The sequence below is a fragment of the Crocodylus porosus genome, unplaced genomic scaffold (genome assembly GCF_001723895.1).
Source record: "Crocodylus porosus isolate Cpor-Errol unplaced genomic scaffold, CroPor_comp1, whole genome shotgun sequence".
Lineage (NCBI taxonomy): Eukaryota > Metazoa > Chordata > Crocodylia > Crocodylidae > Crocodylus > Crocodylus porosus.
This window is the reverse complement of record NW_017728917.1, coordinates 14,532,542-14,556,291: the sequence shown is the minus strand read 5'-3', so window position 1 is coordinate 14,556,291 and position 23,750 is coordinate 14,532,542. Positions and strand designations below refer to the sequence as shown.

General features: G+C 50.4%; 1 protein-coding gene across 18 annotated transcripts in view; it reads right to left on the bottom strand.

Annotated features, from left to right (window-relative positions):
* Window positions 1–3,583: 3,583 nt before the first annotated feature.
* The window catches only part of FHIT (fragile histidine triad), a 762,024-nt gene continuing 741,857 nt past the window's right edge, over window positions 3,584–23,750 (bottom strand). For all 18 annotated transcript variants that reach the window (XM_019536736.1, XM_019536724.1, XM_019536728.1 and 15 more), the window contains 2 exons: window positions 11,109–11,218; window positions 3,584–3,897 (listed from right to left, as the gene is read on the bottom strand). In XM_019536736.1, the coding sequence (XP_019392281.1) occupies window positions 11,117–11,218 (102 nt within the window). In that variant the 3' untranslated portion in view covers window positions 3,584–3,897; window positions 11,109–11,116. The remainder of the gene's footprint in view (window positions 3,898–11,108; window positions 11,219–23,750) is intronic.

Below are 23,750 nucleotides of genomic sequence, written 5' to 3'. Positions count from 1 at the left end.
AAACAGGATCCCTCTGAAACCAAGCTGTCACGTTCCCTTCTCTGCCATGTTAATTAAAAACAAAGCTCCACGTTAGCTGAGCTGGAGGATGCAAAGGCAAGGCCCGCGCCTGGGAATGAGCGACAGAGAGAGGCAAGCGGATGGAGGAAGCGCAGCCCCAGCATGACATGTCTCCAGGCCCTCCATCCATCAAACCGTGCTTGCCTTTGAGCTATCTGGGGTGGTTAATAGCCCTCCCACAGAGGAACAGGAGATGATGCTGGGAAGGAAGTTCCTCTGTCTCTACCCAGAATGATGCTGTTGCAAGTAATTAAAAAGTAGATCCTCTTGCTGTGCTGAAGCACTGGATCATGCTGCCTGCCAGCCTGCCTGCCTTGGAAGACAAAGATTTCCCACATCTCCTGCCCTGAGCTTCCTCCTCTGCACCTGTGTTGCTCTCAGGTGGTCGTGTCAGGAGCTGCCTCCTCCCTCGGGGATCTGGAACAGAGCAAACACCTGCCAACAAGGAGATCTTTCTTAGGTCAACCCCGGTTTCTTACCCTGTCCTGGCAATTACGGCGATGCAGATTCGTATACCCGGATGCCCCCAGCGCCCTCCAAACGCACGTCTTGGGGCAGCACAAAGCACAAGCAGCTAGCAAAGCCCTGTGCTGGGCAAGGAACCGGAACTGCAGCACGGACCAGAGCGGCTGTGGGTTACAACCAAAGCACAAGGCATTGCCAGAGGTGAAGTTCAGAGCCGGACCCTAATACCCCAGCACCGGAGGGTTTGAAGATCGGGGTGAAAAGGGGGGGAGGGGTCTTGGAGTTTTCTCCAGCTCCTTTGGGCAGGAGGAGGCAGCTCAGCTGAACAACGGTGGCTGCCTGTAACTGCAGAGGACTAGCTTCAGTGGTTGCTTGGGCTTTTCTTTGGTGCTGTGCGTGTCAAGGGACCACTCCATTTACCCGGCGCAGCTTCTCAGCTCAGTGGGGACAGGCTGCCTTAGCTGCGTCACAGCGGCAGGGGTAAGGCTTCCCCTTGTAAAACAAAGACCAGGGAGCTTGACCACACTCCAGGTGACCCAGCTAATCTGGTTATACTCACTTTATTGCAGCCAAGGCCATCTGAGCCTCTGCAGAGCTGGAGGGAGGAGCTGGTGGAAGATGCAAGTTGAAATGCAGTGCAAGATTCACCAGCTGTTGAATTAGTCAAACCAAAAAGGGCAGAGTTTCATGTGCTTAGCACCCAGTGAGATGCCCCAGAGAGCAGCAAGCATCAGCTGGGTGCTGGGGAAGAGCTGGCCTCCCAGCTCCAGCAGTACCCTGCCTTTGAACCTACCGTTGTAACAAGCCCTGGAGCAAGCATGGCAGCGGGGTTGCAGCCCAAAAGGATGGGGCACCACTGGCTCTTCGGAGCAGTGCTGCTACCTGCTCCATCGGCTGCGGCACCTCGTCAGGCCCGTGAGAAACGTTTGCACCACCCACAGGCCGGCAGCAGCCCTGGGCTCGGATCCCGCCTATGACTCTGGGTTTCTTGAGCTGCATTTTCTAATCCATCCCCACCTCCTGTAATACCAGTCCTCACGTGAGTCCCTCATCTGTTGCAAATCCCATTTTTAAACAGGCCTGAAATCTCTGCCCCCGTACTGACTAAATGGAGTGTTTTGTGCACGGTGCCATAAGAGGACCTTTTTTCCCCATTCAAACCAGACCTTTGGTGACGCAATACGACATCCTCGTTTATACAAATGAACTGTCCCACGCAGGTCAGCTCTCATCTGCAAGCCAGGCCTGCTGTGAAGTGGTTGGTATGCTGCCTTCATCGCGGAGAGCAAAATTAATACTGGAATATTCCACACTTAATATGAAAACAAGGTTTGGAAATAGCTTGCAAATGTAATTGAAGCACAGGTTTTCCACTTCAAACTAGCACTATAGCATGGCAATTGTCTTCTGCCAATCTGAAACATCAGCTCTGCTTTACATATTAACGCTCAGCGGCAAAACCTTCATCTTGGCTCAGTCGTTGTTTTCTTTGAGAGTGCACTCAGGTTCCCAAGCTCCTCCGCCTGGCCTCTTGCCTTCCTCCACTAGACTCGTACACCTGCTCAGGGGGCTAAATGTTGCAGACACCTTGGGCGTATCTACACGAGACTACTGCAGAGTTAGTTAATTAGGCAGCTTCACAATAAACATCTCGGCGTCTACACATGTGGCCCTGTTAGGCTGGAGGAAACTCATTAACCGCTGTAGGTTAGTACTTGCAAACACAAGTGCTATCCTATGACAGCGTTACTTAGTGCCTGGCAATGCATGTGTAGATGCTGACGGGGCACGAGGGTGGTTCAGTGCCGGGGGGCTGCCTCCCCACCAGCTCCACCCTGGAGCCCCCTCGTGCCCCAGCCAGCCCCTGTGGAGCACACCGAGCCAGGCAAGAGCACCCCAGGGTCCCCTGCCAGCTGGGGCTGCTTTGACCCAGCTCAGCGTGCTGCGGTGCAGGCGCACATGCAAACACAGCACCCCCAAGCAACGAAGTCGGGTGTGCTATGTGCCGGAGTTTATTGCATTGCATTAATTTCACATGCAGACGTGCCCCTTCAGGATGGGATTTGGAGGGAATTTGCACCATTAGACCTGCTGCAGCTTTCCAGATGTCTGCTGGAAGCTGCCTGCTGTCAGGACGTGTCACACCGGATCCTGGATATCGAACGGGGTTTCTGCAGCCAGACTGCTGAAGCTCCATAGCGTAACTATAGCCAAACGTCTTGGGTCTGGTCCCAGCTTTGCTGCTTGTGGCTGACTGGCACAAAGGCATCAAGGCCATGGGGCAAATTTGCTCCTCGTGCAGTTCCATCGACGTTGTGGGGCCATTACTCCAGGTGTGAATGCGGCCCCGTTGTGTTTCCCATTGCTTCCCACTCAAATGGTGATGCTTTTGGAGGACCTGTTTAGCCACTTCTGTGCGCCTCATGTTGTAAAGTCAGAGCCAGTCCACAGCTGGGTAAGGCTTGTGTCAGCCCTGACACCACCGTGCAGGAACTAATACAAATGTTGCCTCCTAGACGACCGCAGTCTTCATTGCTTTTCTTCTCCTCCGTGCTTGCTGCCATTTTCCCCCTCGGGCTGCGCTTGCAGGAGGCAGCTAAGCCACTGCGGGCCCCCTCCTCGAGCGCCGGTGATTGCTGAGCGAGCGGGTCGCACTGACTGCTCCCAGTCAAGCTGTTTTTGGTTGCAGGCTGCAAACTTTTGCCGCCCTGACCCCTAATGTGTTGAACACCAGCTCAGCAGCTTTGCATATTTATTAATTCCCTAAAGTGTATTGTACGCCTGAAGCCCCCGCAGCTTTGTAGCAACACATTAAAAGCAGGAGGGAAATGTATGATCTTAAGAAAGGTTATGCATTGCTTGTTCTATTATCTTATCTAGCCAAATGGTAGCTCTCCAGGTCTATCTTATCTAGGCTGTAACAAAGCCTTGGTTTCTGCGGAGCACAATAGCCCTAAAAGATCTAATTTTTCTGAGATACAATACCTTACGTACTACAACAGAATCTCAATAAGCACAACATGGAGCACTGCTTTATAAAGTACCCAAACACAGCAGATAAATATTTCTGCTAATATTTTATTTCGATGTAGGCCAAGGGACAATTTTAAAAGACTCACTCTAAAGCACACAGTTCAGAAAATATAGGCTGCTAGTCAAAATGCTGTTTGGAACCAGGATGTCAGTCCTTTTAGATGAAATTCAACCCTGATGATATCCAAAGGTATAATAAAATGTTTCAAGGAAGACGCCGGTGTTTGCAGAATGTAATAAAATATGCTTAGCTGCCGTTTCAGTGCCATGGAGAGCTAGAGCACGAGTCCTTTTTTAGGCTTTCGCGTGCCTCAGGATTTGTTCCAGACAGCGTCTCACCTGAAAAATATTGACCGTAAAAACAGGCATGAAGTTAAAAGCAACAAACACTTCTGGGCTGTGTTAGACAAAATGTGGGTTTGTACATTGTTAATTGGCTGGATGCTCCTTAGCATGTTATGAGGGGAAAATAGATGCCCAGATAGATAGAAAAGATGAAATATTCAGTGGCAAATCCAGACCTGGCATATGCAAGCTCTGATTGCAGCCTCTTGTACTTGGAGAGGAGGAAAGGTTGGTGCGCAGCGACTTTGAAAACAGCAGAGCAAGAACCCTGGACATTTTGCTTTGATTTCTAACATAGACATAAGCAAAGCTCACCTGCAAGTAGCACTAACCCCTGTACGTGGCTTGGCACTCGACAGTGGCAGGCAGGCCTGTTATTCTCATTGGACGGCAGGGGATATGATGCACAGGAAGGTGAAGGGACTTGCCTGAGGTCACTGAGTGTACCAGTGGCGGACACATGGGAGCCAGAGGACAAGGGGCGTTCTGGATCCCGGACTCATAAGCTAATGTGGGATAAACGAACAGCGCATGTGCCCTGGATGTGTCGTCACCATCACGGATGCACGTGCGCCCTGAGGATGCGCTGCCGTCCAAAGGCAACAGACTCACGAGCACACACGTGGGCCTGAACAAAACCGCATGCCCACAGCACCTGCAAGATGGCTGTGAAAGACAGGCACCTGGCTAAGGACTGCCGCCAGCCACGGCCCCGACAACGTGACTTGGCAGCCTTGCCAACCTGCCATTCAGCTTGTGGCGGCCTGGTCGGATGTCGTCGCCACGCTGCGCCCACAGCAGCTGCGGGGCTGCTCGCACGTCCGAGTGCAAACATTACCGAGCCTCCCGCGCGTGAACAGACCCAGCAAATGCCCAGGGGATGCAGGAGGACAGTTCAGAGGTGCGCGCCACGTGCCCAACAGCATCCCTCTTCTGTCACGCAGCTCCCCACATGAACAGCGTTTTATACCTGGCTGCCCACACAACATGGCTCTCCAGACTCGCATACGGGGAGCTCTTAAGCTGTGCGGCCTCATTCAAGTTGCTGGTGGCGCTCGGCAAAGCACTAGAATAACTTGATTACAAAAAAACCCTTTGTTAATACCTGAGCTCTTCAGTGTTTGCTTGTCTCCGCTTTTGCCCGACAGCTGCACTTTCATGCCTTCCCTTCGGGGCTCCTATGGAGCTGGCGCCCGCGGTCCCCGCACGAGCGTCTTTCGTGCAGACACGTTCGCCTTGGCCTTGCTGCCCAAGTGTGTTGAGCCTCCACCGCGCGCCTCTCCTCGACTGACGGTTGCTTTGTACATATTTTACGAACCTTTTTCGAAGAGGGTGGCACTGCTCGGTCTGCACATCCTTCAGTAACCCACGCCAGGACAGCACCGTTTTGGCACTGATTCAGATTTAAAAGCCCTCAACTGCTCTTTTCAGCCGTCTTTGAAACTTCAGTTTGGCCGGACGCCATCCTTCTGCTTTCTTCCAGAGCCCCTGACGCTGCCCGATCAGGCCTGGCCTGGCCTCCCCTTCTCCCTTGGCTCATCTCTGAGTCTGTTTGATTAACCAAGCATGAAACCAGATCAGCCAGCCTGAAGATACTTGGTACATGATATTTCAGATTAGCACTAATTCTCCTGGCCACGCATGTGAACATCTGGCCTTTCAGAGGTTCTTCCCACTACACTAATGAACTTAATACTTTGCCTTCAAAGCCGTGCAGCCTTATCCATCTTCCTCTTAGTCTGCGGCGTTTTGACGGGAACTATAACTGCAGCTTCCGAGCGCTGATCTGGGCACCTCAAGGGACCGTAGAGAGGTGAGCCAGTATTACTGACCCTCGAGAAACGGAGACACCGAAGGTGAAAAGCAGTCTTGTGCTGAGACAGCAGTAGGCCCGTTTGCTAGCAAAGCCCTCCGAGCAGGACGCTGAAGCGGGAGCAAAGTGCCAGACCTCAACAGAGCGAAGCCAAACGATCACCTCTGCCACGGGACTGCATCAGCCACGGCTCTGACACCCGCTGACTGGAGCGAGACCCGCCGTGCACGGCCAGATGAGATATCCATCCATCTCAGCACATCCCACTTCCATAGGGATCCCCTATGGCCCTACATCGGAGGTGGCTGCCCCCGCTGCCCTGAACGCTGCACGGTTTATGCCGATTAGAGGATATGGGGATGGTACTCAGAGGTGTGAGCAGCCCCAAACCCGCTGTGGGCGCAGCACGGCGATGACATGAGGTGTATTTACCTCTCCCGTGTCAGAAAGACTTTCGTGCCTTCACCAGCTTTCCCCGGCACACACGGGGTTGCACACAGAGGCTTTCCTGATGCTTCTGAAGGCCAGGCTGTGTTTGCCTACGGGACTTCTGCTCCTGCTAGTCGCTTCCCCTGTGTTCAGCTGAAATGAAATAAGGATTACTTTGTATTTATTTGTTTCTTACAGCAAGAAAACTAATTTTGGGAAAGAGCCGGAGCTGGGCTTCTCTTCTGACTTTCCAGCTCCTGCAAGTGTAATGTCATGGCCGAGGGGCAGGCCTGGACCACTGCTGCCCTCCTGACAGCCCCTCATGCAGGTGTTTCTCCCGGTGACCGCTCAGTGCCTTTGGAGCTGAAGTTTCACTCCCCGGGGTCACAGCAGCTTCTCATGGACAAGCAAACAGTCAGCTCCTGCTTTCTAATTAATGGTTCTTAGAGGCTGCTGAATGTGTGATATAATTAATAGCACTTAAGGCTGGAGTGCGGAGAAATCTCGAGCTGATTGCTAAAATGCATGTTTACTTAGGGATTATGTGCAAACAGTTCCTGAGTGCAGTCGCGGGCTCGTGGGGTCTGTGTAACAGAGTCAGCTCACGGGATTAGCCAGCTGTGTGGAGGGAGCAAGGCTGGCTCCTCCGCTGCTGCCGAACGCGCCCGAGCTGAGGGGAGTGTGAAGCTGCAGTTGTGGGCAGAGGGGCTAAGGCACCTTGCTGCAGCTTGGACTCACGCGGCACACTAACCCGGTCAGCCCACGGGCAGACAGAGGCAGCCGGATACGGCGCAAGTCACCTCTCTCCATTCCTGGCGTCCTCGACCTGGATGCTGTGGCTGAGGGCATGCAGTGTTGCTGATGCCATCATACCTGCTCCCTCCCTCCATGGTCTCTGGGGACTGGCACACGCTGCTCCCATCAGATGTCCAGATCTGTGCTCTGAGCACGCGACAGCAGCGTGTCCTGTGTCACGGTGCCGGCCACACTGCACGGGGTGTGCGGGCGCACGCTGTGCACACATCGCACTCCCACGCAGGCCGATGGGGAGGGTGGCAGTGGGGCAGGCCGGGGTTAGCGCTGCTTTGCTGCATATCCAGTGGCCAAGCTCCCGCTGTTAGAGCTACAGGGTGGGCTTCGGATCCATGTGTAGGCCGCAGAGAGTTGGCATGGGGGGGCAGACAATGTCACCCTCTGCCATCAGTCACCAAAGTCCAACAGCAAGACATGACAGAAAAATATCCAATGCAGAAATGTCTAAGAAGCAGAAAACTCCTACCAGTATCCACCAGAAACATCAGAGAGGAAGCAGGAGACATCATGGCCCCAGAGAAGGTGGGGAAAGCAATGGAGTAACAACCACACACAACTACCATCTTCACACCCTCCTGGTCCTTCATTTGCAAGACGACGACACTGTGCCCCCTTCTCTCGAAAGGCCACGAACTGAGTGCCAAGAACAACAGGAGCCATGGGAGGAAAAAGGGTCAAACAATTAACCCTCCTAGGCCTAATAACAGGAGGTCTTCCCGGGCCAGCTGGGGTGAGGGGCTCCGTGGATGTCCATGGGGCTAGCAAAGCACGAGTACATAGGGTGGTGCCCAATGACACCAGTTGAGACAGGCCCTTAGGAGGAGGGGAGTGGGGCTCAGATAACCCATTGCCTGGCCCCACATCTGCCTCCAGCACCTTCTTCTCTTTTGGGTGGGAAGAAAAGGAGACTACAATTCACGTTGTCTGAGAGTGTGGAAAAGACGACTCCTCGGTCGTGGTGTCAAGTCGGGGGCTGGTGTGTAAGGAGGCCTGACACCAGACAGCCACCCCTGGCATGCAGGATGCTTTATTCTGAGCCTTTAAAAGCAGATCCTGCCTTTGCAGTGACATGTAAAATATTCATGTGTTTAAGCGATTAAAACCTACTGGATATATATAGCCCCACCGACAGCTGGCCACGGTGTCACCGTCATCCTCGTTATGCAGCGGGACCCTCTGGCATTGAGCCTGATGCTCTAATGGCATCAGAGGGCGGCTTTGGGTGCCTGTGGGTGTAACAGGGAGCTTTCCTGGGACTCGTCTCTCAGCTCAAGGAGGGGGCTCATGGAGAGCCAGCCAGGCAGGCAGACTGAAGCATATTTTGTATCACACCTGAGAGTCAGTAGGCACGCGTCTCATCTTCGCTACTCTCTGGTACGTGTGCTGTGCTTTCAAATTCAGGAGACGGCAGGCCATCAAAACATTTACCCTACTAACAAGGCTCTTCATTCTTGTGCTGGGTAGAAACCTGGCGAGATGCATCTGAAAACAGACTCGAGAAGGGGAAGACAGCGCACAGCATTGCCCTCGCAAGAAGCACGCTTTCTCTGTCTCTTCATCCCACTCAGGGCACCTTTCAGTAAGTGTTCTTGAGCTGAATAACTGAGTGCACGAATTACTTACTGATGGTGCCAAGCCTGGGTGATATCAAGCAAGGACGTGGCACCTTCGAAGCGAAGAAACGCTTTTTTTTCCCCCCAATTAACTTGTATTCCCCATAAAAGCATCTGTTGTGCTTGTGTGTTCAGGTTGCCCATGTTGCAGCGAGAAGCAGGTGCTGAGCTGTGGCAGGCAGGGTGGGTCATCTTACTTTGGCCACAGAGAGGCTCTATAATATGTCCTCCAGGAGCCCAGCTGCAATTGCGGATATCCTGAAGAGGAGGACTCTGCCTGACGAGGTGCAGGGAAACGGTGAAAGAAGGGGTGTGCATGGATACTTGTGCTACACAGCTCTTCAGCCTCACCTCATGTATGTGGCCACGTGCACAAAGGAAACCGTGTCTTCCCATCACTGCAAGGAAATACCTACTCACCGTGTCCCGGAATCGAATAAAATGCAGCCAGAGATGCTAAGCAGGATTTATTTCTTCAAGCAACCCCCAGGACACTTCGTGCAGCCAGGGGTCCAATGTCCAAGCACGCTAGCAGGCAACTCCAACAGTCAGGAGAGTCTGTGGGAGAACAAGGCCTCACAGACATAGGAGGGAGACCATTAAGAGCTCCCTATTATACTCACATGATATTTTCCCTTCTTTGTGATGGAGAAACAACCAACCACAGGGTTTTAGCTGTCCTTGGTCTAACGACGCCTGCAAGTGCTGACCCTGGGATGCACCGTGAGCAGGACCACAGCCAGGCCTACCCTGCGCTAGCAGGACCTCTGGGCCAAGTCCCGTTTGGGCAGCAGCCCCCTCCATTCTGCCCTGCTCTGGCTTGCATCATTTCCCACCAAAGGACCGTTGTTAGGAGTCAACTTGCAGGCACCAGACGAGACATATCCAATGAATACAGCTGCATGGTTTTCCTGGACCTTACAGTGTCATGTGGCTGCCATGAGTAGACCGTTCAAATGCACTGAATGGTCTCAGAAGGGACACGGTATCTAATCACATATCTCAATATTTGAGGCCCTCTGTTCAGCCATGCTGTGAGTACCCAAGTCCTCCCTTGGGAACCAACCCAATGAATTGGTGTAGCGGAATCACACAAATAAACCTGATGGACCAGTATTTCCCCTCCAAGCGCTCAGCAAGAACGACAGTGCAAAAGACCCAAAATGCTGCTGTTTGTTGGTTCCTGAATTTCTACATTCAGCTTTTTCTAACTGTCTCACGGGCAGCAATAAAAACTCAACTGAAATTGCATCTGGGGATGCTTAGATATGCCAGAATAAATCCTCCATAGGTGAAAAGCAGAAATAGCACCGAAGGAAAATGATGAAGCCCTCATTAATTTGCTAGGAGTTTTCATCCTTTCAGAAATAGGGTCAAGGGAGCAGACAAGGTATGAGAAGTCCAAAAGATGCTGAAGTGCATCTTTAAATGATGTTCAGAGCCTTTACATTTCCAAAGACAACACTCTGCCGGGGACAGGAGTTTCACCGTGATGCCGCAGGTTTGGGGATCATGGGCTGAAAGCAATGGCAAGCAACATATAACAACACAGACCCAACAGCAGTGACATACATAGCAGTTCAGCCACGTATGCTTACTGAGCGTCCTGTGGGGCGTTAGCCAAAAGTTTTGCCAACTGCGCTGGGAGCCGCAAGTCACAGCCGCGGACGAAATGAGGTTGGAACGAGAGCATTTGACGATGGGAAGCGACAGACAGGAAAGGAAGCCTTTGCAGTCCTTACACCCACGCATATGCCAGCATAGCTCATATTGATCTCACGGTGGCAATTCAGCACTCTTGGAAGGCTCTGACATTTGGGCCTACCAGCGTGGGATGAAAATACTTCAGTTTTTAGAGCACAACATGCGAGTGCTTGCCTAAGCAGTTTCTATTTTTTTTTCCCTTTCCTTCCAAACTTTTCCCTTTTGGACCAGTGGAAAACTTACCAGGACATGCGGCTCTTCAGCGGGTTAATTTTGTGAATGAAATCAAACAAGTGCTTTATGATGGAAGGAAGGAAAATACACAAGTATACACACACACCTCTCATTAACCAGCAAACACGTGACAAACACCCACCACGTGGACACCCAGGGTATTTCCTATTCCAGGTATAACGGGAAGCGATGTAATGGACCCCTTCTGAGCGGTAGCTGCTGGCAAATTCAGGCTTCTCTAATCAATTTTGTCTTGTCGTCTGGGAACTGGATGCTAAATCTGCCTCTGAGGTGTGATGGGGGCTTTGGAGGAGGCCTGTGTTGGAGGGATCACTGTAAGAGCATCAGTTTTGAATTACCCTGACATGGGCATAAGGCAAAGAAACTCCCTGCCCTCCCATGTGCAGCTCCTGTGCCCCCTTCCCTCTACTCTCTGTCTCTTGTAGGGTTTCCTGCCTCCACTTCTTGTGCTTTCGCTGCCCTACAAATGCCTCGAGACAGGGTCTGCATCTTTAGGGTGCCCAGGTGGGACCTACCAGTCTTGGGTGCTGCCTGGATACATTAATCTGTGCCAGCTGCTCAGGATGGGGTTTTTTTACCTCTGTTTTTAGTCGAAATATTTCTTCAGACTTGCGGCTTCGGCTGCCATGTCCTCCTCAGAGCGCCACTTGCTGGGGGCATCCTCTTCGCCTTTGTCGTGGCGTTCCAGCTTTGCAGCGGCAGGGGAAAGGGAGAAGAACGGAGTTAGTCAATGCTCTCTCAATGCTCCCACGGTCAAATTGCATGCGAGCAAGAGAGCGAGTGTGCGTGGTCGGGATCCACTGAGCGTGGTACCGGTGGCGTCTGGAGATGAGTGACTGCAGCATGGATTATCTGGGCCAGCAGCTATAGATTTGGATGGAGCTGGGTGGACAGGTGGGACTGGTAGGGATGGTACTTTGGGAAGGGAGGGGAAATGCTCCTAGTCCAGGATGGGACAGTCCACGGCCTGATGAAGGCTTGGGGTTGATGAATGAGTGCTATGACGTACAAGTATGACATTATACAGATATATCATGTAAAACTGGCTCTGCCCAGGCAGCCAGGATTGCTCTTGAGGCCATTTCAGTTTAGGTCCATATCCTTCCTCCGTGGAAGTTTAGTAACACCCTCTTGCCGTGCCGAGCGGGGGCTACCTAACCACGCCCTTTTGTCCCATTAACCACGTTGTGTGCCAGCTGCACATCCAAATGGGAATGAGAACATGTATGTGAAATAGTTCGTTACTGCCTTAGGTTTGGAAACGGCGGCACATACAAAGTCCTACTTGGTGCAGGGTGAGTGCAACATGCCATCAGCTGCGTCAGGAAAGCCAATCCCTTCACACTAACGCACCGCCCTAGCGCACGCATCCCTGTTCCTACCTAAGCAACCTCAAAGCACGGCAGCCGCTGATCAGACAAAGGCAGTCACTGCAGACGATGGCAGAAACATCAAGAACATTCAAATTATATACCTATTTTGGCTCAAAAGTATTGCAGGTTTCAAACGTGTCTAGGTACACGGTGCAGCGCGGGCTGTCTTAGGAGCACCGGTGCTTCCAAGGAATAACTTAATATCTACTTTTTTGTGGCTGTGAGAGACAATGGTGGAAAATAATGAATTTGCACCTCTTATTCCTGAACAAACTTTAGCACAGAAAATAAAGCCCTTAAGAGCAGAGATGAAAACACTGTTGCATTTAGCCAAGGCAACTGCATTGCCATATATGGCACGTTTAGCAATAAACTAGGATTATTAGCATATATCCACCCCACAAATACTTTTATTTGTGCTATGTTTCTCCTGCTCCAAATTTTGCTGCCAGCTACAGTCCGACGCAGCTTTACATTCTGCTACAGAGATTTCATTCTGCTCAGCAGATGAGGCTACATTAGAAAGCTATTTCCTTCCCTGCCAAGGCAGATATGATACGATAGCTGTAGGCAAATGAAACCGTATTACTGTTCCACTGGTACAAGACTAATTTTCATTTTTATATTAGCTGTAGGTATGTTATAAATCTATCTTGTAATGATTTTATAGAATTACGGAGAAAGATTTAAAAACCAGGGGAAGGTACACTGTGTACGTTGTCATCATCTATCCTGTCTGCCTCCAGTACCTGCATCAGAAACAGAAGCCCGGGTGCTAAGTTCCTTCAAACAAATGCAAATGCGGTTGCGTATGAGCCTGCGCCGCTTCAACTGGTGCAACAGGAAGATGCTTGCGGCTAGTCGGGAAATGGTCCCGGCTTCCCGTGTTTCGCAGAGAGGGACAAGCCAGTGCCAAGGAAGAAATTAAACCCTCAAAGTGGGTAATGGTGCCTGGGCAAGCCTGCCCTGCTCAGTCCTCTCTCCCTACACCTTCCTCCATGGCCCCTTTTGTCTCCTGATGCCTTTCTCCACTCCTGGGCATCACCTTCCCCCTCTCCTGCCTCCCTGCCGTGCTCTTGAGAAGCAGAACTGGGTTTTTTTAGGCTTTGCTGTTTGTTGGTTTAAGCCAACTGCTTGGCCACTGGTCTCTCAGACCAGCCAGCCAGAACCCAAAGATGGATTAAAACCCCGGGAGCCAGACAGTGCCGGACAAACCCGGGCTCCCTTCCAGGCCACGATTCATTTTAATTCCACCACCGTGAGAAATGGCAGAGCCTTTTAACACCATCGTGCGTTCCCACCACCTCGCTCTAGACCTCAGCCAGCACAAGGCGTCCCCGAGCGTGGCGCGCTCTCTTTCAGCGCCAATACACGAACACTGCATTTCCCAAACGGAAATCAGCGCCAAGGTGGCGAGAGAAGGAGGTTTTCCTTTGCTACACAACCACTAACCTTTAAAAGCAGTCAGTCCTGGACGCGAGGTTACCGTGGGGGTAGAGGGGGCAGCACTGGATCCTGTACCTCCAGCAAGAGAAATCGCTTGACTTACACAACAGGCAGAACAGCCTGTCCTGTTTACTCCGTGCGACTGCCCCCTCCTTTGCCTGGGGAAAAGGGGCAAAAGGAGGCTCTAAGAGCCCATGATCTGTCTGGCGGGGAGCTCCCCTGGGTAAATTCAAGAGCAGGAGGGAATTTGCAGGCTAGGATGAAGACAAACAGGGGCACATCAGAGACACAGGCAGAGCGGGCAGCTGCTAGGAGCAAGCAAGGAGTGGGCGAAGGAAAGCCACCTTATCCCCTTCCTGATCGGCTGCAAGGTGCATGGCTCCTGCTAACAACATGTGAGCTGACCTCCTCTGCTCTTGGAGCTGCTACGTGCTGGCTTGGCCCGAGCATTGATGGAGCCGCTCATCCTCTGCCGTTTCATCGGGACATGGCCTGCTGCACCCTGGATCTTGTGGCATCTGCCTGCAATGCTTCTTTGCGGTACTACTTCTACTGGATTTCCACAAGCGCTCCTGATTCAGGATGGAGACAGGCCGAGTCTCACGTGCCTCATTACCTTCCGGGTTGGGTGTGAGGGTGGTACGTGTATGCTGCGTAATGCCAAGATGACGCCACCAGCCAGAGCGCGGGGTGCCTGTTACCCTCGGTACAAAGTGTTCGGGGCGGCGTTTACCCCTTTTTCACTCCGTGGGCTCAGCGCTCTCTCCCACAATCAGTCAACCCTCGGCGCTTCCCGCTGGGTTAGAAACCTGCCTGGTTTGGGTGAGGAGTCAGCGGTGTCTACAAGGGGCAACGCAGCATCCCTCCACGCTAAACACAGATACAGCAATTACGCGGCCCTCCAATCACCGTTGCTAAGTAAACCGCACCCACAGCCCGTTCGCCAGCCTCCAGGGACTAAAGGGTGGCAAGAAACCCTTTGGCAGGAGCTCAGCGAGCTGCTGGCAGAGCGGACCTTTGCAGGGGTCAGTGTGAGTGTTGTCCAGGGCAAGTTCTGGTGAGCAATGGAAGGAGGATAACGAGAGCCCTTTTCGCTTCCTTGGACTCTGTAATCCAGCACGAGCTCTCCACACATGCCTTGCGAGGAGGACGGCTGGGAGGAAAACACAGCCTTCTCGTCGCTCTTGGGGTTTTGCTCCTCGCACCGAGGGAGGGGTGTGAGGAAAGGTAAAGGATGCTGGTGTGCTTGCCCGGGGCGCGTGCAGGGCCACTCCGAGGCAGCTCCGTTCTGCACGCAGGGGTGCAGGGCAGGCAGGCTGCACTTCCCCACCGTGGTCCGGACATGCTGCCGGTGCCACGGTGCACGCAGCGCCGGTGCTACGCACGCGCACGGCCCAGGCGTCACACAGAACGGTGACCTGACAGGCTGCCAAGCCCTCTTTGCATTGCATAAACCTGTGGCGCGCGGTTTAGAAATGTCAGTAATGCTCATGTGTGCGAGAGAGAGGCAAGCAAGGTCCCCACTCCAGATGGAGAGCTAGCCAGCCGCACAAATAAGCAAGCAAAACCTATTTGAAACCAGTGGAAAAGCAGCTTTTTTCCATGCTTAATGGATACAGGAATATCACAGAAATGCAAGCATTAATAACAGAGATAAGAGAACAAATTAATGTGGTTGAGCTACATCCCTCTCAGAGGCAGGGTTGGGATGGCTCCAGAAAGCAGCCATTGATTGCAGCCTGCTTCTATTATGTTATAAACTTTTCTATTTTTTTAAATTTGAGACAGACGCAGAAGCACACATTACACAACCCTCAAATCACCGCTGCCCGGCAAATTACACAGTGTGTCTGCTCGACATTCTTCAAGCACCGAGAGTCTTGTTTACCAACCTAGTACATCTTCTTGCCTTGCGGTACGAATAAATGCACTATTGCTAAGATATGCCCTTCTTCAAGCAGATCATTACTGATGTCTGACTCCTTGGGCTTCCTGATAAATTACCCTCTTCTTTCACCTCAAGCAGAAAATGCTCTTCCACCAATAATCCATGACTGTCAGTTTTGATTACTTGTAAACAGCAAAGCTCTTGAAATATATCTCTTTGCAAAAAATGTTCATTTTCTCACTCGTGCCGCCCAGCATCACATAACTAAAAGTTGTTCGTGCTGCAGAACGCTTTGCGTTTTTATCGCCGCAGTCCTTCAGGGAAATGCAATATTATTTCATAACACATTTGCATGGTGGGACTTCTTCTTGCCCTTTGCAGAGAGGAACTCAGAATTCACCATGTGGCAGGCTGTTGTCATCCTAGGTCTAGCAACAGCCATTACTTTTGAGTGACAAACACATTACTGCATCTTCAACTTATGCAAAACCACTGGCAGGAAAGCACAAGTCATTAATGTGGCTTTCCAGCTAAAAGCGCTGAAAAAAGCTTTGATATTAATTAGCAATATTCTGATTCTCAGTGAATGTGTGGTGTTGATGCTGAAGAGTTCGCAACCCCCAAAGTATTAACGTACAAGAAAAATTAGAGTGCTGGAAGGTAATTATGTCAAACTACTGCACTACAACAAAACTCAATTGTCTAGCCAATTATATAGTATAATATCACATTATCGAAGCCAGTAGCCAAAGGAAGATCTGAGACTTTGCCAGCCTCACAATTTGGATCTGCTATTACTTGCTATCCAACTGGCGGTGTCAGTGCAAATACGCCTTGGGATTGCAGCGCGTCGGTCCCAGACCGAGCGTCCACGCTACGGTAAACACTGCAGAATGATATTTCGTGGTCAGGCTTCCATCCGAATTGGGAGAGGATCGAAAGTTTCTCTGTGATAACCGCGGGCTGCAAAACGCCTCAGCGTATGGTAGAGTGAAAGCAGAAGAGGGTCCGGCCGATACGAGCAACTGCCAAAGCAGCTGAAGCAGGGAGTGTTGCACCGGGGCCACCACTTCCCCAAAATTTCCTTGGACCAAGACATATGCAGGGAAGACCATCTCTGCTTGCATCGGGACACAGGCGGTACATCTCTCTTTGTGCAGAAAAGCCAGCATGAGATTCTGGCTGGGTCCTTTGGGGAGCTTGCTGTTGTCTTGGTCAGACCCCTGTGCCCTGTGTGAGTGACCACTTGCTCCAGCCTGTTACAACAGGGTCGTTGCACACCTATCGCTCCCAGCGGATCCCTCTGCACTCCTAAAAACGCAGAAACAACGTGACTTTTGCCGACCTCACACTGTTCCCTGTGCTGGCCTGTTCTGCTTCTTGCCCCCGGCTGGGTCTGCCTGGTCCGTCTAGGCCAGTGATGCCCAACCAGGGTGCCACAGGAAGCGTGAGGAGATAAGTGAGGTGTGAGAAGGTGAGGACAGATTCAGGCTCCAGGTGCAAGCTGATAAGCAGATAAGGGCAGACAGGGCTCTCCCTGCCTGGCAGCTCCCCTCCCCTACTGCCCTCCTCTCTGCCAGCAGGTAAGCACTGTAATAAACAAGTTCAGTTTGGGGTGACAATTCACAAAAGACACGGAGGATGACTTGAGGCTATTAGGGGGTGCCTTCAGCCCCAAAATGGTGAGAACCACTGATCTGGACTTAGGGGCCAGACAGGGGCTGTGACTATACAGAGCCTTGCAACATGTAGCCCCACTCCTGGTAGGGCCTTAGGCATGAAGGCTATAACTTAGACAGTTAAAAGGATAAAATCAAAAGACCTAGGACCAGCGTCTGTCTCAGGCAGGACCGGCCAATTCCTCCAGGTTACAGAATTGATGGCGGGACTGTCACGAACCGCTCCTCTGCCAGTAAGCTGGGCATGGCAGTGAGCTGTTTTCAGCTCACAAGTCCAACCTGGGCAAGTCAGAGGGGCTGGCAAGCTGTCGGGGTCTAACACGGTGCAAGGAGCCCAGTGCTGCACGCGGCTGCCGCAGGCTCCGCTCCCTTGGTCCTGTGCTACTTCCACAGCATCCTGCGACGTCCCTACGAGCGCGCCATGTAGATCGGCCCCGGCCCACGGCCTGCATTTACACAACAGGTAGCACAGACTCTGCTGTCATTTAATCACCTTCACAATTGCTGCACCCGCTAGGGAAAAAAAAAAGTATCAGCATCCCGTGAATTCCCAATCCGCTGGTTTGACTTGGGATCCTACCTCATTTACAGCAGGACTTTTCATGAGTCCAAAACATAAATGCTTGTCATTTGAGGAGTCTGCTGCGTGCTTGTCTTCCGTTCAGCCCAGCCAGGATGAATGGATAAGGTGCCCCAAATAAATCATCTGTGTTTTCTGAGGCGTTACATTTTGTCCATGTCTACTGGAGATTCCCCGCCTCCTCCTCCCCTTATTATTTGGGCATATATATATGAAAAGGACAATGTATTCATTATCACTAATGCTGATATTATCTTCATCATTCATCTGCATCACTGGAGTACAGAGCATCAGTGATGTATTTTAAAAAAACTACTTTTTGCATTGACCCTTTGCTGTCACGGCTTTAAGTTTCTCCCCTGGTTTTCGATGCATTGTGGGAGGAACTGCGAGCACATGCTTGACTTGACGCGTGAGAGTAATGTCAGCACTCCTCGGCAAAGCACTTCAACACCGCTTACCTCTAAGCCCGCACTGAAAGCTACGGCCATTCTCGTTTCAGGGGTGGTGTTGGTTGGAGCCATGTTGGTTGATCTAAGGACACCGGCAGACAAGGTTTTTTGGGTGAATATGATATCTTTTATTAGACCAACTAAACAGGAAAAATTGTTCTTGACAAGCTTTTAGGTACAAACACCCTTCTTCAGGCATAGGGAGAGTCTGTAGATTGTCTTCCCTATGCCTGAAGAAGGGTGCTTGTGCCCAAAAGCTTGTCAAGAACAATGTTTCCAACTATCTTTTACACCAACTAAATAATTGGAGACATTGTTCTTGACAAGGTTTTGGGCACAGGCACCCCTCTTCAGGCACAGGGAAGGCAATCTGCACTCTCCCTGTGCCTGAAGAAGGGCATTTGTGCCCGAAAGCTTGTCAAGAACATTTTTTCCAGCTATTTAGTTGGTCTAATAAAAGATATCACATCGACCCCAAGAAGCTCGTCTGTCCATGTCTGTTCTTAAGCCCTGTATGGAATACAGACCTAGAGAGCATATGCTTCTGACTGGAAACTCTTTGCTCAGTCGGGCCTGGTTTCTGACCCTCAGAAACATGTTTCACAGCAAAACCGTACGTGAACACAATGAGAAAACCCACCTGGCTCCTTTGAAACAAACAGAAAGTCCTGCGAGAGTAGCTCTTGGAAGCTGCCTTGCAGCACCGGCACGGTGGGAGGTGGAAAGCCCTGCCCCAGCCATGCTTGCTTCACCTCCAAGATTCATCTCTCTCCCTGCAAACCCCTGAGCCACCAGGGTCCTCTGGAGAACTCTAGCAAACGTATCCCCCGTGCTCACCAGGGCTGCTTGTCTGGGTGAGGAAAGCATTGCCTCTGCTAAGTCGTACAGGCGAGCTTTATGTTTCATAATAAAAACTCTTTGAATGCGGCCTCGCAGCCTTTGAGCAGCAACACAAACTGGGTCCTGAAGATGATCTATGTGTAGGAAGGCAGTTTCGGCAGAAAGGCTTTGCACACTGGAAAGAAAACACTTAGGATCAGACAAGCTATTTTGTTATGGAGGAGTTAATGCTCATTTAATGCCTTTCACATCAGATCTGAATCCATATGTTTGCATCACTTCCCACTCCCACCCTGCTCCCCTGCCCCCCCACCTGCGGGAAAAAAATAACACCAACCGAAAAACAGATGGCACTGCAATGAAACATTAAATCCTATTCCAATACCAGAGCAATACCATGAATATTTCACAGAGGCACCGGGGTTGAAAGACAACGCCATGACCTTTGCAAGTACCTTAAGGGCTGTCTAACCTCGGAATTGCTCCTGACGCACTGAGGACACACAGCAGGGAGGCCAAAACTATTTTTAAAAAGTTGTGTATAGTTTTAAAAATTAGTATCTCAATGTTCCCATTATATTCTGGCAATATGAATGACATTTACTCTAGCTTTGAGAAATGAAAGAAATGCTAAAAGACAAGCTGCATTAAGAACCCATTGTTATTCTGCTGACCTAGTGTCATTCTTGCCAGACAGGTTTTGTCAAGGATAAATGCCCCAAAGTCTGAAAAACTCATTTCCTAAAGCAGCAGCAAAAGAAAAATAAGATGTCCTCTGTATCTTAAATACATGTACAACCTGGCAGTGGCTCACGCTGCTTTCCCTGACATCGCAGAGGGTTCTGCATGGCATACAACCATGGATATGCGAGCAGTGCTGCAAGTCGGAAACTCCAGATGGCTAACTGCCGTTCCCAGTTTTTGCCAGTTGGCTGAATCGCGCCTTATAAGCTGAACCTGTAAATTGGAAGTTTCCTTAAAAGATGCTACGTGGATGTTTGACTAATTTCTTTGCTTGCACTGCAATCTTTCCAAAATAGGCTGTCCACAGCAGAGCATGCACAAACCCTGCATTCGGGGGTGGCAGAGGGGGGCTGTCGGAGGAGGCCAGGGAGTGCCAGACTGGAAGAATCATAGAAAATGAGGGTTGGAAGGACCTCAGGAGTCGCATCTAGTGCAACCCCTGCTCAAAGCAGGACCAACCCCAACTACATCATCCCAGCCACGGCTTTGTTGAGCCAGGTTTTGAAAACCTCCAAGGATGGAGACTGCACCGCCTCTCTGGGTTACCTGTCCCAGTGTTTTGCTACCCTAGACTTACCTAACTTCAACTTCCCTTGCTGCAACTTGAGCCCATTGCTCCTTGTTCTCATCTGCCCCCACTGAGAACAGCCCCCCTGCAGGGACTTGAAAGCTGCTATCAACCCCCCCCTCAGTCTTCTCTTCTGCAGTCTAAATAAACCCATTTCCCTCAGCCTCGCCTCACAAGTCACATCCCCCAGCCCCACAGGGGACATTTTTGCTGCCCTCTGCTGGACTCTCTCCAACTTGTCCACATCCTTTCTGTAGTGGGGGGCCCACAGCTGGACACAGGCCTCCAGGTGTGGCCTCCCCAGCACCGAACAGAGGTGCAGAATCGCTTCTTTTGACCTCCTGGGAATGCTCCTACCAATACAGAAACAGAGGGGAAGTGAGGGAGAGAGCTTCAGCTTGCTCCAGGCAAGGAGCAGCATGCCGCTTGGACATAAATTAGGAAAGAGATGCTTCTTCCTTATATGCATTCACTACATACCACTGCTGGCAGCCCATGCCACCCCTGACCCTTTGGGCCTTGCAGAAACAGAGGATGATAGCCAAGCCCCTTTCCTAGAGCAACAGAGCACTGCCCCACGACCCCACTAGCCTCACTGTGTGCATTTCCCTGGGCTTTCCGCTGCCGAATCCGTTTCAGACAGGGCATTTGGCCCTTACACACTGCAAGTGCGTTTGGACGAGGAAGGACACTCAGCGCCTTTGCCCCCGGCCTTCAGAACACTTATGAAAAATGTATGTCTACCCCGACCTTTTCTTTGAACAGCAACTGCTGCGACGACCGGTTTAGCTTGCTGCAGGCTACAATATCAGCTCTGTTCCTGAATATCTCGGTGTCTGCTTAGCAATATTACAGAGGTTTCTGTTGGCACAATGTCGTGTTGTCCTGATCAGGGCTTTGTCTCAGACCTTTCTCTGTTTCTTCCACGCGCAGGGCGTGCTGTGGTTTTTGCTCTCGAGGTATCATCACTGCCTTTCATTAGCTTGCAAGAGCCCGAGCCCAAGCCCACAGACGGTTTTGAGTTCTGTGAACGGCTCCGCATCTCCAGAAATATGCTACACTGATTGACAAAGCAGTACACATTGTGAGCCAAAATCCACAAGCTTTATTTGGGTGAAACTCAGGTAGGCTCTAGCTTTGACTGGGCTATATGGGAAAAATCGCCCCCAGCTCTCATCTTATGGGAAAGAGTCCAATATCTTCCCCACTGCCAAGCTTTGACAGTGGCCCTCTGGAGAAATCCTTTTCTGTGGAGTTGGAGGGAGACCTGAAGTTTCACCCCCAGTGAATAATGAAGATGACCGACCAGTCTGAAAGTAAAATTTCCTTTAAATAATCTATAAAATATCTGTGGATATGGGGAGAACTTGTTACAAGCTGGATACATGGCACAATGAAGACTATAGGTAAGTGCTGTTTATTAAAATACTGTAAGTCTCAGTAAAGAGGGGGGGGCAAATCAGCGCTCATATTTCTACCTATACCAACCCACGCGTCTCTAGTGCTTCAGTATAAGAATGTATAGGTAACAGTATTTATGCAATAATATAATACATCAGTAATAATGGTTTGCAGTACTTCCTATAGCCGTTCAGGCTGGGGAACCCTGAAGAAGCGCTGTTCCCGTAATTTAGACCACGCGCGCAGGAGCTGGAGAGAGCCAGGCAGCACGCGGACAGAAAGTCAACAAAATAAGTAGTGAAGTAGAAACTGGTGGGGAAAAGGCTACCCAGAATTTGCTGAACCTCAAAAAATAAAAACTGCCTCTGGCACAGCTTTAATTTAAGTGTAGGGGACTGAAGGAAGAGTTCAGAGAAGTTTTCAGTAGATGTGAATCGTACATGTGCTCAATGAGCAGAGTTTCTACATTATCCCAAAAGCTTCGCTTAGTATTTTGGGCTAAAGTTAAAGCTCCCTGAACGTGTGGCTCGGATTTGGCACAGGCCTTTGGTTTCAGCTGTTTGCTAGGCACTGTGCGGGTTTCTGTTTCCATCTCGTGGTGGCAGAATTGGTGAGGGGCGCACTGTGGGAGGATTTACACGAGGTGTCTCAATCACTTGAACAGCTTTCCAGCCCTCTCACAACTGGTTTGCCAGCCCCTGCCAGGAGGGACACTAGGGTGTTTCTCCGTGCCCGGGTTATCCCAGCTCTACGCTCAGTCGCGCCGTGGCGGACGGCCCTGCGACAATGATTCCCTTTCGCTGGTGGTGCTGTAGTTGTGCAAGGCACAGTCTCAACAGCTTTATTTTCTGCATGGCCACATGACATCCTGTGAAACTCTTCAAATAAAAAGCCACTTACAGGGCTGTCTGTACTCGTGTCAGCTGATCGTATTGCAGAAACCAAATGACCCTTCATATATATTTCAGCTAGGAAATTGCAGTTCTGCTTTTAATAAAAAAAGAACAATATTTTACTGATGGTACATAAAGTCTGCTCCACCAGGAAGCTGGCATGGTGCCCATCATCTTCCACAAAGTTCAGTATCTTTGTCAGTGCTCATATACTTGACTTCTTAATTGTGTATGTTCACTGGCTGTGTCAAATGGAGTTTTCCTTTGCCTTTGCTCACTGTGTATTACATCTTTTAATCGGTATATATAATTACTTACCACAATCTGCCATGCCAGATTTTCTAAGCATTAGTCTAATTAACTTAAGCTTGATAATTATGTTTCAGATATCATAACAGTATGCCCAGAACTTGCAGATTATGCTGCTGGCTCCGTTGATTCTGATAATATCTTTTTCACTCTCACTTTTTCCTTTCCTTTTCTTCCCTTCCCCCCAAAACGCTTCTTTTGGGGAAGAAGTGGGAGGAGGAGAGGTTGGCACTTAGTTTTGGTGTAGTTGAAAGTTTCCCTGCAAACAAAATCAGTTTGTTTCTATTAACAAGCCGTCAAATAATTCAACACAGGGATACAGCGGATCAGAAATGCAAGGTTTTCATATACGTACATGCCTTGAAAGATAAAGGGGTTACTGAAGAAAGAAATGTGAACCTCCTGCGGTCAGAATCACACACATTCAAACACAAATCTACGGTGGCTAATGGTCAGTTATGAACGTACTTGGACTTTCCACAGGTTCCCAGCCTGAGTTACTCTAATGATATGCCTGTTGGCTCCAGCCCACCACCAGGGAGGCAATAAATAAGTGATAGCACACACAGGACCTGGCACACACACCTTTAAAGCACAGAAAGATCATCCTTTGTGAACAGAGGCAGGGCATCTGGACATATTAATATGCAAGGCTGAGACCCCAAATAAGGTAAATTATGCAGAGAAGACTTATGTCATCATTAATACATAAAGGAAGACAGAAGAAATCTGAGACCGGGTATTGATTTTTGTTGGCTTCCTGATTGAAAAGAAACCCCTGCGTTTCCCTTCCTTAAAGCCCATTTTCCTGTTCTCCATTTACACGGGGAAAACTCCCCGGTCGTATTTCGTGTGACTTTCTTTTTCCTGGCTGATAGCACGGCTATTGTGTTTCACCAAAATGAATAGCTCTAGGGCTCTGTGGTCTAATGCACTTTATCATTTGCAAACATAAAAGAAACACAATTAAAAAAAAAGGAATTGGAGCAGGCCCACAATAAAGAAAAGTTTATGCCTACATCAGCTAGGTAAAAATATTAGCACAAC